General features: G+C 36.8%; 6 protein-coding genes across 6 annotated transcripts; 3 read left to right on the top strand and 3 right to left on the bottom strand.

Moving 5' to 3' along the window:
- The first annotated feature begins 7 nt into the window (after positions 1-7).
- SPOG_01540 (membrane bound O-acyltransferase) lies at positions 8-2,353 on the top strand. The gene is made up of 6 exons (XM_013170228.1): positions 8-281; positions 341-774; positions 816-935; positions 984-1,154; positions 1,211-1,883; positions 1,929-2,353. The coding sequence occupies exons 1-6, from the start codon at positions 35-37 to the stop codon at positions 2,033-2,035; spliced, it is 1,752 nt and encodes a 583-aa protein (XP_013025682.1). The 5' UTR covers positions 8-34; the 3' UTR covers positions 2,036-2,353.
- A 121-nt stretch (positions 2,354-2,474) lies between these two features.
- Positions 2,475-7,716, top strand: SPOG_01539 (dopey family protein; the record flags this gene model as incomplete). The annotated part of the gene is made up of 5 exons (XM_013170227.1): positions 2,475-2,481; positions 2,527-2,645; positions 2,689-4,416; positions 4,458-4,650; positions 4,691-7,716. The coding sequence occupies 5 exons, from the start codon at positions 2,475-2,477 to the stop codon at positions 7,714-7,716; spliced, it is 5,073 nt and encodes a 1,690-aa protein (XP_013025681.1).
- Positions 7,717-8,027: 311 nt separating this feature from the next.
- Positions 8,028-8,587, top strand: SPOG_01538 (ribosome biogenesis protein; the record flags this gene model as incomplete). Its single annotated transcript, XM_013170226.1, has 2 exons — positions 8,028-8,030; positions 8,075-8,587. The coding sequence occupies 2 exons, from the start codon at positions 8,028-8,030 to the stop codon at positions 8,585-8,587; spliced, it is 516 nt and encodes a 171-aa protein (XP_013025680.1).
- Positions 8,588-8,880: 293 nt separating this feature from the next.
- On the bottom strand, positions 8,881-10,541 carry SPOG_01537 (Erd1). Its single transcript, XM_013170225.1, has one exon. The coding sequence runs from the start codon at positions 10,235-10,237 to the stop codon at positions 9,125-9,127; it is 1,113 nt and encodes a 370-aa protein (XP_013025679.1). The 5' UTR covers positions 10,238-10,541; the 3' UTR covers positions 8,881-9,124.
- Positions 10,542-10,686: 145 nt separating this feature from the next.
- On the bottom strand, positions 10,687-12,635 carry SPOG_01536 (rRNA processing protein Rrp15). Its single transcript, XM_013170224.1, has 2 exons — positions 11,245-12,635; positions 10,687-11,070 (listed from the first exon to the last, which is right to left on the bottom strand). Exon 1 carries the CDS (start codon positions 12,316-12,318, stop codon positions 11,665-11,667), a length of 654 nt encoding a protein of 217 aa, XP_013025678.1. The 5' UTR covers positions 12,319-12,635; the 3' UTR covers positions 10,687-11,070; positions 11,245-11,664.
- SPOG_01535 (NAD transporter) lies at positions 12,577-14,059 on the bottom strand. Its single transcript, XM_013170223.1, has one exon. It carries the CDS (start codon positions 13,925-13,927, stop codon positions 12,815-12,817), a length of 1,113 nt encoding a protein of 370 aa, XP_013025677.1. The 5' UTR covers positions 13,928-14,059; the 3' UTR covers positions 12,577-12,814.
- Between the last annotated feature and the right edge of the window lie 695 nt (positions 14,060-14,754).

Below are 14,754 nucleotides of genomic sequence, written 5' to 3'. Positions count from 1 at the left end.
TCTCCAATTCCCTCGTTTCTCTGATGTTTGAGACATGTCTCGAATCTTCCAATACAATGTATTAGAGACTTCAACTAGAGATTGGAGGCCGTCTTCATCTTCGACTAATAAATTACAATCCAGCTCGAAAAGTCGATCTTCTTCGTTCATCGCAGGATCTGTCGCGCAAGACTTAGAAAAGCCAAAAACTGCTTGGCTTTCGTTTGAGTTTTTTTTTTACTATTCTGTTCTTGGATCGATTATTATCTTGGCCTGTTTTCGACTGTTTGGGGTTAGCAATGGTGAGTTTTTTAAGTTGAGGTCGTGGTTGGCGAATATCTAACAGTTGATGAATGTATAGCTAAGCACCCAAATTTCATTAATCTTGAAAAACACTTGAAACCAGGATGGATGTTTGGAAGAAAGGTTGACGTCTCCGATCATCAATATGCTAGCTTTCGAGAAAATATGCCTATTTTACTTGGAGTAATTGCTGGCTATTTCCTTCTGTGGAATGCCATTCGATTGATTTTTTCTCATAAAGTCCAGGATAAGTTGGCATTGAAAAATATGTATCGTTTCTGGTTTTCAATGGTATTTTCATTGATCGTCTATGGCTCTGGAATGATATATGTTTTTTCCATCGTCTTCATTTACTACCTAATTTCTAAAGTATTTCGAGACCACATCTTGAATCCTCTTCTGTCGTGGGGGTTCAGTATTTTCTTACTTCTTTATAAAGAGCACTTCGGCCTGTACAAGTTTGCTAACCTCCACCCTTTTTTATCTTTCTTGGTACGTACCTTCATGCGTTCCCACTAACAAAATTTCTATAGGATGATCACACTGGCATTTTAGAAAGGTGGTATGTACTGTTCAACATTAGCATCCTTCGTTTAATCTCATATAATCTTGATTATTACTGGTCTATTAAATATCCTTCTCAAAACCTTTCCGTATGATTTCAAATATTCTGCTTCCATCCACTAACAGATATCAACCAGGCAGTTCTAGTCGAGAAAGAGCGAAATCCTAATGATTTGTCCTATTCTGATCGCATCCGTCTCAATTGCAATCCGGAAGATTACAATATTAAAAACTTCCTAGGCTATGTGTTTTATGCTCCGCTATATCTGGCAGGCCCAATTATAACATATAATAACTTTGTTTCACAGGTACATTTTGCTACTTTAGCGATGTTTTAAGCATTTACTAACGTCAAATTTTGTAGACCAAATACCAAATAGAGTCACCATTAAAATATAGAAACTTTTACTACGGACTTCGCTTTCTTGTCTGCGTTATGCTAATGGAATTTCTACTTCATTTTTGTTATGTTACCGCGATTACTAAAGAAAAAAGTTTACATGCTTATACCACTTTAGAGTCCTCAATGGCAAGCTTTGTTGTACTATTTTTGACTTGGTTAAAGCTCCTCATTCCCTGGAGATTGTTTCGTTGGTGGTCTTTGATGGATGATATTGAACCCCCGGAAAACATTATTCGGTGTATGTGCAATAACTACTCTGCTATTGGATTTTGGAGAGCCTGGCATCGTAGTTATAACAGATGGCTGATTCGTTATCTCTATATCCCTATCGGAGGAAAAAAATATCCAATTCTGAATTCTTTTCTTATTTTTACCTTTGTTGCTTTATGGCACGATGTTAGTTGGGAGCTGTTTTTTTGGGGATGGCTTATCGTACTGTTTATTTTACCCGAACGGCTATGTTCGTATGCCTCTTTCAAATTTGGCTGGACAAGGCATCCTCAATACAGGTTGCTTGCTGGCATTGGTGGTGCCCTGAATCTTTACTTCATGGTTATCTGTAATTTGATAGGATTCGTTATGGACATACATGGAATTAAGGACATGTTGTTTAGATTGTTTGGTACATTCCAAGGTACGATAATCTCGTTTTGTTTATTCATAATCTAATGCCTTTTAGGGATTTATTTTAGCATCGTAGCAATCCTTATGTTCTTTTCAGCCTCACAAATGATGATTGAAATTCGTAAAAACGAAGAAGAGAACGGACTCGATCTACCTTGCTAAACTCATTTAATTATTACAGGTAATTTTTTATACAAACATATGTACCCCGATTTAGCCGTTGATTTCTGTATTCTATGGGGGAGCATTTCGACTTTTTTCTTTCTTTTATCAACTGCAGTTTTACAGTCGAGTTACTCTGATGCATTGCAGATCGTGTATTATCATAATTATAACTTAGCTAAATCTACGTTTAAAGGTCCTTTGATCTACATTATGACGATGATTAACCTTTTTTAATGTCATGTTCACATTCAAAAAACTGAGCCTATTTGTTTTCTTTATTACTATGTATAATATAATATATGCGTTAGATCTCACTATTGGGAGTGGTATAAGCAGTGTAAATATACAACAGAGCTATCAATAACCACCGTGAGACTGGTACATTAGTTGGCTGTAGATGAACTTCTATTGATGATTTCTTAAAGTTATGAATAGTATGATTGGTAAGGTTGCTTCTTCCTACTGAACTGCAATAATAACCTTTGCAGACACCACAAATGATGCGAAATTTAGAAAGTATCAAGACGCGATTCGCAAATGTATCGCGCTTTTTCAAACCGTGGAACAATGGCCTGACTATATATCATACTTGACGAAGCTTCATAAGGTACTATTTTTGACATTGAAGATTCTGTTAACTTTTGGATTAGGTTTTACAACTGTACTCGTCATTCAAAACCATTCCCTGTAACCTGCTCGTCTCCAGATCTTTGGCTGAATGTTTATCTCCAGGGCTTCCATCTGGTGTACATAAGAAGGCTTTGGAAGTCTATGATTATGTATTTACTATTTTGGAAAAGGATGTGCTTGCGGAGGAACTGACTGTATGGACGTATGGTCTTACACCATTCTTTTCTATTTCATCTATAAAAACAAAAAATGACTATATAAATATTATGCGAAAACACTATGTCACCCTGGGACGGTCAATTCGTCCTTGTTTTCAAGCTGTATTTATATCGCTCCTATCAGGATTGGAAGAAGAAAGCGACGAACATTCACAAGAGACCCTTGTCCTAATAGATGATCTTATAAAAGGTTTGGATGATGATAAATTTGCATGGGGTAGCATTTGGTCAGCTATATTAAGCTTTCCTAGCCAAAGGCCGGGTGCATTATTATACTTACTTCGAACTTGTAATTCTCATTCTAAAGAAGAGGTCCACTCCAAAGTAATTCAACCAGATCCGAGCCTTGTCACTCGCGCCCTAGCAGCTGCAATTAGTGATAATGATGTCCTTGTTCAAAGAGGTTATATGGACGCATTGTTACACTACTTTTCCATTCGATCTCCTTTCTTACAACGAGTGAAATCTTTTGATTTAAAGCTTTTACACATGTCTGTTGCATCTATAATTTTACGAAATGATCTTTCGTTAAATAGAAGATTTTATGCGTGGCTGATGGGTTTGCCCAAAGATTCAGAGTTATCGGGTCCTGATCCAGCCGATGAAATGGATCCATCCATCATTTTGGAGAACATGGCTGTTTTCATTGAAGGCATTCGAGACTTACTTTCTTCTAAAACCAGCATAATTTCTATATACAAGGCTTTTCGAATACTTTATACGCTTTCTGACCGAAAATCTATTTTCTCAGTTATAGAGAGTCAAATTTTACCCTTTGTTTTCCAAGCCTATCACACTATCAGTATTTCTACATATAAAAAGGATTCCAAGCATTTGCATGATTCCTCAATTGACTATGGCCGCCGTCTCATTATGCGATTTAATGACCTAACTATTTATGAATTCTTGTTTAAGTGTATAAGAGATTACGTTACTAATAAAGAAAAGCATTTAGCTTCCCTGGAAATGTTCCACTTTAGCTTGCGAAATCAGCAACATTTTTTTAATGGAATCGATGAAGAGTATTTCTTCTTATTTTTTTTCTACATGATTTTTTACTTAAAAAACAACCTATCCTTGATTACGCAGGACTCCTCTTTAGATTTGTTCATTTCTACTTGCTCACTTTTGGTGAATAACTTTAAATGGAGTTCTTTTAAAGATTACAGTATGGCATCTTCATCAGAGGAATGCCACTCTAAAGCTATATATTTCCTTGAACGTCGCATACGCGAAATGAGCGACTTTCCTGAAGGAAGATCTTTATACTCAGAATCCGTGTCGAGCTTGCTTTATTTTTTGAGCGAATATACCTATATAGAGAAGTTTCATCATAGTGTTCTCTCATTTCTTTTACAGCTTTTGAAAGAGGCCATTGATCCAAAAGTAGAATATGATTTTCTAGGAATTACCATTGAAGGACTAAGTCAAAAGTCCTGGAACTTTCAAGAGCTAGAAAGTCTTGTGTCATTTTTACCTTCCAGAATGCTTTTAAGCTCAAATCATTTGGTACATCTTGTACTTGAAACTGTATGATTTGCTTTAACTCATAATATAACTAACCTATATAGGTCTGGGATGAGATATGCGTAAATTCTTATCTGCGAGAAGAGAAATCCTTAGATATTATATGGATCCTTCAAGAAAAATTGCAGAATAAAAAGATCGAGTCTTTCTTCTCCACCTGCGTTGTTAAGCAACAAATGGCTAACAAAACTTCTGCAATTTATCAAATTTCTTTCTACGATACACTTAGGAAGAGTGGTAAGTGGACATTATTGTATCAACTTTACTAACAAGGTAGCCCAACATTCCTTATTCCATGCTGTTTTTGATAGGCCGTTGTTACTATTACTGAGCTCTTTGTTAGGTGACAGGCCCGAAAAAGATTTAAGTGCTCTGATAAATTGGTTAAGCTCATCTACGGCGCTTCAATTACGGGTTTTAGAGCTTATAACTGGAAATTTATTGCTCCAATCTCCGAATCTGTCCACCGTTCATACTCTCGGAAATGATACAACAAAATATAATATCATTGAAACGCAGAGGAATAGTCAAGCTTCACAATGCTTTTACTTCTTCCGAATAAGTTATCAGCTAATTCTACATTCTGAATTATTCATCAGTCAAGAAGACTTGTTGGCGAGTTCAAAAGAAATTGAGAAATTGTGCCTTATAAGTTGGGCTGACACGTTGTTAGTGAAAGAACAGTCTCTTAATTATACGTCTTTCCTTGCAATTCTTATGAAGTCGTTGCTGGATATTTTCAACGAGAGACATGTAATAAAGGAGAAAGAGGATGTGTATAAATTGTATTCTTGGGCATTCAAATTATTTCGTCAAATCATCCAGGTTTGGAGCGAACCATTGGACTGTGAACTGCAAGTAGTTGATAGCCTTCTTGCCCTCGTAAAAAATGTTGAACCAGATTCCGATTCCAGCTATCAAGACTTCCTTTTGAACTTACTTAGTTTATTGGGATTTCTTCAACCGAGACTTAAATCCTCCAATTATCATTCAGCAGAAAATCGCGACAATATAAGAAATTTCATTATGGCTGGTTTATCTAACAACGATCCCATAATTTGCTCGAGATGGCTTAAAGTAATAAATGGATTTCTACCGAATATGTTACAGGACCTCCCAATATTGGTTATACCGTCCATTCAGTTTTTGTCTTCACTTATAGATGACTTTCTAAAACAACACGAAGCTGTGTATAGAGATTTTCCCAAATCTTTACGTGACCGCACATACATGGATGTATTCATATTTAAACTAGAAACATTAAGTACTATGATTGCACGTGTCATTCAGCACTTTCCATACACGCCAAGCTCCAAAAGGTCAATGGAAACTAGCGGTCTTATTGGGAATGTAATTTCTGGCGTATTTTCTAATGATACTTCAGCTTCGTCCGTTGATATTAGCAAGCGCCTTTCTATGCTGCTTGTTTTACAGGATGCTGTCCGCACTTTATTTTCTTGTTATTCTTGGGATTTAAAATGTGGGTTTTTTGATAAGGGTTCTAAGGTATTTGTAAATGACACGGCCTCACTTAAAGAAGCTGCCGCTAAAGGTATTTTACGGCTTTATGAGCATGAACCTATGGAGTGTGTTGAGATGCTTGCTTACATATATATCAACTATGATTCCCAGTATTCTCAATGTGTATGGGAGTTGTTTTCGTTTTTAAGCGAGGAATGTCCAGAGCGTATAATTAAGCACTTGACTTCGTCTTTCTTTGCCAGAGAGACAGTTGCCACGTACAACGGCCCTTCTAGTCTAACCATCAAAGTTACGCAAATGAATACTTTAGACTGTATTTGTTCATATGTTGGTCAGCTTAAAGAAAACCAAATACCCGGGGTCTTTCCTGAAATATCTAAATTTTTACGAGAAATCATCATCTCTTCTAACTCTTTTAAGGATTATTTACTTGTTTCACTTCGGATTTTATTTTTGATATCAAAGCATATCAATAATAATTCAGATTCACGCCAACAAAAAGAGTTTTTTGATCTTTGGAATCGATGTCTAACGGCTACTTTGTTCCATGTGGGAAAAACACCTGAAAGCCAAGTAATTGCCGATTTTTTTGCTTATAAGGAACTGCGACAGGAAGCGTCAACAAATTCCAAAAAGCAGCGATCTATAGAGCCTGTGTATTTATTTTCAAGATATTTGGAACCGGCGCTACTTGAGTTCTTTTGTGTAGAGCTAATTCCGAATATATCAGATTTAGCAAGGGACGAGGAAAAATTAATTGGATGGTCAACTATGATTATAAACGCCTTTATTACACCAATTGTTAAAGCAAGGACATTTCCTGAAGCATTTGCTGAGATGCACTTGGATTTGTTGGTTGTATTCAGTCGGTATTCTTCTCTTTGCAAATCTTGGAAGAAGGAATTTTGGGATATATTCAACGATAATAATTTATTCCGTTTTGATACAAGCCAACTTCGAAAGCTAGCTCCGGTCATTCACGTTGCATTATATCAAGATTTGACTCGCTTAAGTGATTTAATTACCAAGTCAGACCTCGGTATGACTGCGCTGTTCACATCGCGAGATGCCCAATTGGGAGTTCGTCAAGGAAATTTATGTCGAATCACCATATTTATTTTGTCTTGCCATAAGGACTTCTTTTTACCCAGCCTTCCACCCATTATAGATTTAATTAAACGACTTTTAGGCTCTGATCCCGAAGGAGTCTTGAAGAAAGAGCTTTTCTTAATCATTCGTGCTCTTGCGTTGAGGACGACATCAACTCATCTACTTAGTCTCTGGCCAGTCGTAATTAGTGAACTTCAAATTGTTTTCCAAAAATTCTGTATGGCCGATGCTACTATCTCCAAAGAAACCTTAGTAGATGCCTGTAAACTTTTGGATTTTTTGTCGGCGTTAAAGCCAGAGGAATTTTCTTTGCATGAGTGGATCTTAATGATGAGTCCTTTAGACGCAGTTTATTGGAATTCAAGGACGTCTCCAAAACCTTTGGTACATTTGGTAGCGGAGCGTTTAAAAGACAGTTCGTCAGATCTCTTTGAAAAGAACAGTATTGAAAGTTCTGAACATTCTTCTTCCGTGACTTTAAGGACTCCTTCTCTCCCTGCTTATCCTACAGATGGACAATTACGACAATTTTTGAATGCAATACCAATTGATGTATATGAGGAAAGTTATTCTTTAAGTGTAATCGATCTTTACTGGTTTGAAGAATCTATTTATAGAGAATTACTCCAGCGGTTTTCTGTTCCAACAAGTTCTTCTGCCTCATATCCTGCATCTAAGTCTTCCTTGGCACCAACTACAGAATTTACGTAATGTAAACTGGATTACTTTATGGCTTCTTCCTATCAACTAACAACTAATGCTTTCTTATAAAAATCATTTTCTTTAATTGTCTCCTTTTATATTCAATATTGCTACTGCTTGTTTGCTTCCAAAATATCCATTTACCGATATCGAAAGACGTCGCTAAATGGTTTTCTTGGTTAGACAGCTTTGTTTTGGCACCTTTGAAAATATATACCAATAAAGGGTTCTTTCGAACAGCCGTTAATTTATATTATTAAATAGGAAATTACAACAACCTGGACTACTAAGCAGGATCGGTTTAAAGCAAGCAGTTTACAATGGTATAAAGATTGTTAAAAACAGAATAGTAACTAACTATGGAAAGCCTAAAGCAAAAAAAAGAACGTCTTTGGCTGCTAAAGCAGCAAACAAATTAAATAAGGGAGACGACGGGCATAAGTCTGAAGCAGCAGGTTCTGTCAGGCAAGAAGCCCGTGAAGATGTAAAGGACGAAAACTTGAAAGTACCTAGAGAAAGTAAGCTTGATAAAAGGAAAGAAAGACATGATGCTTGGCAACAAAAGTTTAATACGAAGACAATATCCTCTTCAGCTCGTAGGCGACGCAATCGCAAGCAAAGAGAGAATTTACAGGTGAATATGTCTACATTTGAAAATATTTTACCGGAGCTTGAGACTGAAATTGAAGAAAGCGAGAAAAAACAAAATCCAATTATAAAGGATGCCTCAATTACTAAGAGGACGAAAGCATCAATGAGGAACGATACGGTGAATGAAATTGACAGATTTCAATCGATTTTACAGCATCCTTCGTTCATGTCCAATCCGCTAAAAACTGTTCAGGAACACTTGAGCAACTCGCTACCAAAAAAGGAATAAGACAAAGCTTGCTTTCGCTTTTGATACTATAATCGAGCTTTTTTAGATTATTAATAGACTGGAACTGGAAATAAAAATTGAATGCTGAGATCATTCAGAAGTAAATAATGGGATTTCTTGTTAGGTTCATTTGTCTATCTGAAATATAGGAAACAACCGGTTTCCACATCTTTTGAAATAAGTAGTTGCTCTTATTAATACTTAATTATATTAAACTATTGTTGTTCTAAATGTATTACTTTTTATTTACATATATATGTTTTTTTTCAATACATACAAAGGAAATAAGTTATCCACGAACTACAGAGAAAGCTATGAAGCTGAAATCTATTAAGCTTATAAACCGTAAATTGCTGAACTACCACTAAAGAAATTATTATGAATAAAAAACAAAGAATGAGAAGAAAAACTAAAAAAAGGTAATTCCATAATGGTGTCAGCAGTAAACGATAAAAAGTTTTGAATCGTAAGTGTCATTCACTTGAAAGTACGTTTGACTTTTTAAAAAAACGAAAAATGATTAAAAAATCGTAAGCATTAATCGGGATGAGAAAGAGAATCATCATTATTGTCGTGCACACTCAAGTAAGCCATGGTTTTTGAAGCTTCAGCCTCAATCCGAAAGAATACCCAAATACATCTTCGAAATACTTCGAGGAACTGCATTAAAAAAATCCCAAAATCCGTTGCAAAAAAACTGGTGTGTCTTTGGGAAAGAATTCTGACAACCCATGACATTCGCAAAACGAAATCAAGAACACTAAAGACGATATATACAGGGAGAGAGAAAGGGCGACGAGTTTGAAACTTCCAGCTCTTGTCAGATAATGGGTTTTTTAAAAAATCCAAGTTCCAATCCTGAGAGACATCCCACCAAAAAGAATAGGTTGAATTAATGGCGGACGAAGCGTTCCAAAGAAGCCACATAAAAGTCATTCGCTCGTTTCCAACAATACCTAAAAAGATTGCTGGAAACGCTGTCAAATACTTAATTGCATTCATTGTACTCCAGAATTGGCTTTCGACATTCTCAGAATGAGCACGTTCTATGAGGCACTGACGAAAACGTATAGCATAAGGGTAAGCAGCTATCAAAGACATAATAACCTCATTTTCTAATTCCTTTCTTCGTGATCTAGAAGGCTCATCGATGGTGTAAATGAGGATGGCTCCTGCAAGCCATAAATCAGCAATTACTCGAGAGTATGAGGTGAGCAAATCCGAAAAAATAACATCCGGAAATTTGTATTCTACAGCATATTTACCCGTAGAGACTCGCAGGCATTGCCGTATAAACACCTTTCGTTGAAAGTATTGCAATTTACGCACAGGCATAAAAACAATGATACAGAATATAGCGACAGGAATGTAGGACAGCTCAGATGACCGGGTTAATAGATAAATAGCCTCGGCAATAACAAAAAGAAGTGTTCCAATGATGGAGAGTTTGTAAGTAAGTCTATAAAGAGGAGCCTGAGAATGATTAAGGCGATTAACTGGTAGAGGATTGTTTAGCAAAGCAAAAACATCAACACGATGCTCGTATAAAAGCCATAATGCAAAAGTGTAACTATACAATCCAAATAGAACTAAGAAATAAAGCCTCAAAATCAAGGGCATATAATCGACGAGTTCATTTAAATCAATCATTGCGATCGTATACCGACGATTTCTTATACGGTAATAAAAAAAGCAAACGACCTCCGAGAGAAAACGAAAAAGGATAAAATAAAAAGATTTGTGAAAGTCTTAAGAAGTGAAAACTCTCCCAGTGAGTAATATGAGTCGAAACCACAGCAACGAGTATTGAAAAGACCTCAACGTACAAAAAACATAAATTACCTGTGCCAATATATTTTGGTTTTTATAAAAATCAAGTTTTTCTATATATTTGACGTGAAACGCAGCATTCAGCTAGCTTTCACAAAGAATTGGCTCGTTTTAAGGAGGCATGTAGACAAGGCTAAGTTACTATACGCAGTCCTTAGATAGATGAATAGTCAAACAGCGTACTTACCGAACATTTTATGACTAGAAAAAGTAAATTAGAGATGATTTATTATATGAAAAGATATACGACTGAAAATGACATGCCAAATACAATGGATTGGAAAATGATGAAAAGGAAAGATAAAGGAAAAGATATGAAATAAAATAAAATCAATGCTATTCTAGTAGTATAAGTGAAAATGGTTCAGCTACAGCCCAATGTACGAGAGACTGTTCTAGCTATGCGTAAGAAAGCTGCAAAACAATCCCTTCCGAAGCCTCAAATTCATGTAAAAGAGCCATAAGGAAAGGTCATAACAAGTAGCCCATATGAAGGAATACGTCTCTGTTTATTTTCTTGTTTACCTGCGCATGGCGCTGGGTGAATGCCGAAAATATTTCAGTCCAAGCCAGTTGAAGAAAAGCCATATAAAAAAGACTACTGTTACCGTTAATATTATTAAGCAAGGATAATATGCGTGAATTGGAGAGCTCTAGCAGTTTGTTAGTACCACGCAGTGTGAAGGTTCACGAAAGAATTGAGAAAGCTTTAAAATACCATGGCCGTACAGATCGGTTCTGGTCAGACTAGGCCTAACCAGAATAGCGAAAAAAAAAGCTGATCCGTTTCTGTATCCTAAAGTTGCTTTCCAGTATCGTTTACTTACATCGCCGTCCACCAGTATAGGAATATCAATGAACCCAAATACACTCATTAGACCAAAGACAAATAGGCCCCAAGAGCAAAATAATAATAAGTATCCATTAAACACAGTCGAGTCCATGGAACAAAATTTCAGGCCCGCCATAGTAGAGTTTTTTTAACTACAATGCTTTTAACCAAATCAAAGCAACAATGAATTATGCAAGTTTTTTTTACAACGAATAGAATAAAAAGAGCTAACAAAAAGAAGTTATAAATCCGTCTCTTCTGTCAATAGAAATAATGAATCACCAGATATCCCATAAACCAAAGCAAAACAACGTCGAAAAACAAGTAGCAATATACTTTTTAGTCTTTAAAGCATTCAATAATTTTATAAAATGAAGAAAAACCCTTCAATTCCGAATTTCAAGAAAATCTGAGTCTATTGGGATTTAATGAGGTCAAGGAAGCTCGACTTGGAAAGCTCTTGTACCTTTTGCTCACGAGTCGTTCGGCCACCAGAAACAGAAGAACCCATCATAGCTCCTTTCATTTGGGAGGTACGAATGGCATTAAACAATTGAACAACGCCTCTTCGAGCAATACGACGAAGCTCTCGTTCATGCGTAAAGTACGTTTTGACCGTCTCGCCGTCCGTAGCAACAATATTGGTAATACGGCCAACGTTTTCCTTTTGTAAACGTTCACGACGATGAGAAGTACGTAACTTCGAAGACTTCTTCTCTGCACTGCTCTTGCGAATAGCCTTCTTTGACTTTCTTGACAAACTCAACACGGGAGTCTCAGTCGTCTCAGGAGCAGCAGGTTCTTCATTCAAAATATTAGCAATATCATCAGCCATAGAACTAGTTTTATCTTTTTCTTCTCCACGGTCTAATGCCTTCCCATTTCCCGCATTTTCAGCATCAGAATCGTCTAATTGATCAAATTCATCCTCGCTTTCCAAATCTTCTAATTCTTCTTCAGAGTCAGAGTTATTGGCAGACTCTTTGACAAATTGCTTTTCTTCTTGCTCTGTCTCTGGCACAAACTCAATCTCTGTATTTTTATTTTCCTTTTTGCCTGCTTTTGCCATTTTTGTGGTGTTGGTAAATTTTAAGGAAATTTCGCTCCCGAAATGCACATCGCTGGGACAGGATTACTCCAGTAAATTCGTTGAATGAACAGAATTTATTGCGACTTTTGTAGGTTTTTTTCATTGAAAATTAAAATCATAGTTGCCCAGCTTCCATCCGTATATAAGGTTGTTATGATGGTCCTTCTAATTGGAGGCTCTTTTGTTGAGGTGAATTCATACAAGCAATTACAGCGGCTATTTTACTATTAAAGATTGTTTGCATGGAAGAAAAAGCATATACTTTTGGGTAGGATTTTAAAATGAAATCTGTCTTGGTGGATTAATGTAGACAAAACCATATCGAAGGTTTCATTATTAATAACAAGTAGAGATCCAAAATCATTAAAGAATTCTTCCAAAGGGGGCATACGAGTTTTCTCAGGCTCATACTTGGTAAACGTGTAGTCATAGGATAGGACTTGAGTATGCCATTGGGATAGTGGGGGAGCATCTATTAATCAAGGTAATCGCGAACAATTTCAAAACTCAAAATGGTCACCGAGCTTGCGGGAATAGTACGGAGAAAGTTGGTGCCCATACCAGCATAATATTTACGCCAGCCCTCCATTCTCCATATATCTCGGATGAGCAAAGCCATGGAATTATGGGTTGGGGCATCTAAACTTTGGAGTCGTGTTCGCAACACCTCATGGGGATAAGTAATGGCGGAGGCAGTGATTTTTGATAGGGTAGCAGCGAGGATAATGTGAATGTTTCTCTGGGTTTCAAAAAAATCATCAAAGGAGCTTTTAATATACTCGTACAATGGAAACTGTATACCAACATGCAAGGTACCAAACAAAGAAGGTGTTAGGCCACGATAAAAGGCTTTAATACCTTCATATTTGTATATTTTTTGAAATGCATCCAGTGTATTTTTATAGTTAGGAGAGCAAGCTGGGCCAGTCGGTTGTCCGAAATGGACAGGATCGGAGGTATTATTATAGTTGATTCGTCTTTTTAACCAAAACAGGGGAAGACGTCTTACACAGGATTGGGCATCAGTCTGCAGATTACGGAATTGGAGATTTGTAGCAGCAGCAACGTTTTCTGCTAAAGGGTTTGCTTTCGGATGCGGTTGAGTTACAATTCTTGTTTTTACGACCCATATCGGGTTTGTAAAGGTTACACTTGCAGCACCAGCAATGATGGCGGAAGCAGTTTGACGAAACCAAAAATTGTAGAGTTCGGGATCTGCATCCTCAATCGTCGATACCGCTTTTGCCTTGGAATCCAGGTTTTGTTGAAGAGGAGATCGCTTGTTCACACCCAAAAGTTCTTTTGACTTTTCATACACTACAAAATAGATCGACCAGCTGGGCAGATATCCTAACATCATAGGCCCGACGCCTCGATACAAGCCGGGAATGCCTTCGTTAATGAAGATCTTTTGGATTGAGCCTAACGTCCCTTCTACTGCTCCCAAAGCTGATGACCCATTTACGGACATTCGAGCCTTTCGAGCTTGCTTACGAGTCTTCACAACATCCAAAGGTGCAACAACGAGCGACGATGCAAACCCAGCAGCTCCTCCTGCTATAGCGTCCTTCAAAGAATCATCCAGCATAAAGACGAATCAAGACCTTAGCCACTCATATATGGAGAAAATCCCACAATTTCAATTCCTTTGTGGAAATCTTTTTTTTTTGGATTCTCTAAGTGAAATAAACTTGGTTCTTCCCAAACTGTAGAATCCACCAGGAAGCTGGTTTTTGTATTATTAGACTTGCTTCATAAGAGTTTGGTTTAGCGAGCCAATGGGATGTATTTGATTTTGTGATATTCACATTTAACGATTTCATTCGTCAGGATTGTTAGTAAATAAATAATACCGGATGAATGGTTTTGTTTGTTTGTTTGATAAAAAATGTAAGAAACGAGTAATTAGGAATCGATTGATGTATTTCAGTAAGAGAAACAACTTGTTTTCGTCAAAAAGCGAGATACTTTTGAAATCACTGCTAGCAAACCCCTGTTAACAGCCTACAGGAGTTTTTCAATCATATCCTAAAACATGGTGCGTGATTATTTCATTTCCATGGAAGAAATTGGGTCTATTGGATGACTTTGTTTGATCAACAAGAAAGCCAAGTCAAATCGTGTCGATGACAAGGATGTGCAAGCGAATGAAAGAGAATGGAACCGTCCAAATGAAAATCCATGGACATATACGAAAGTTCACAATATCGTATATGTCCCATGTTCTTGGATTCCCCTTTTTCATGTTGTCAAACCAGAGTGTTATCAAGCTTAAATGGTTTGTTGCAAGAAAGTAGTTCCCTCGAGCTTTGATAATTATTGTACTTTTGTATACATAAAAAATCGATTTCAGGATCATACTTCATGTACATGGTTTTTCTTTACCTTCACCCATTGTTATATCACATCCATCCA

This window comes from Schizosaccharomyces cryophilus (genome assembly GCF_000004155.1).
Source record: "Schizosaccharomyces cryophilus OY26 unplaced genomic scaffold supercont4.8, whole genome shotgun sequence".
Classification (NCBI taxonomy): Eukaryota; Fungi; Ascomycota; class Schizosaccharomycetes; order Schizosaccharomycetales; family Schizosaccharomycetaceae; genus Schizosaccharomyces; species Schizosaccharomyces cryophilus.
This window is presented reverse-complemented; position numbering and strand designations above follow the sequence as displayed.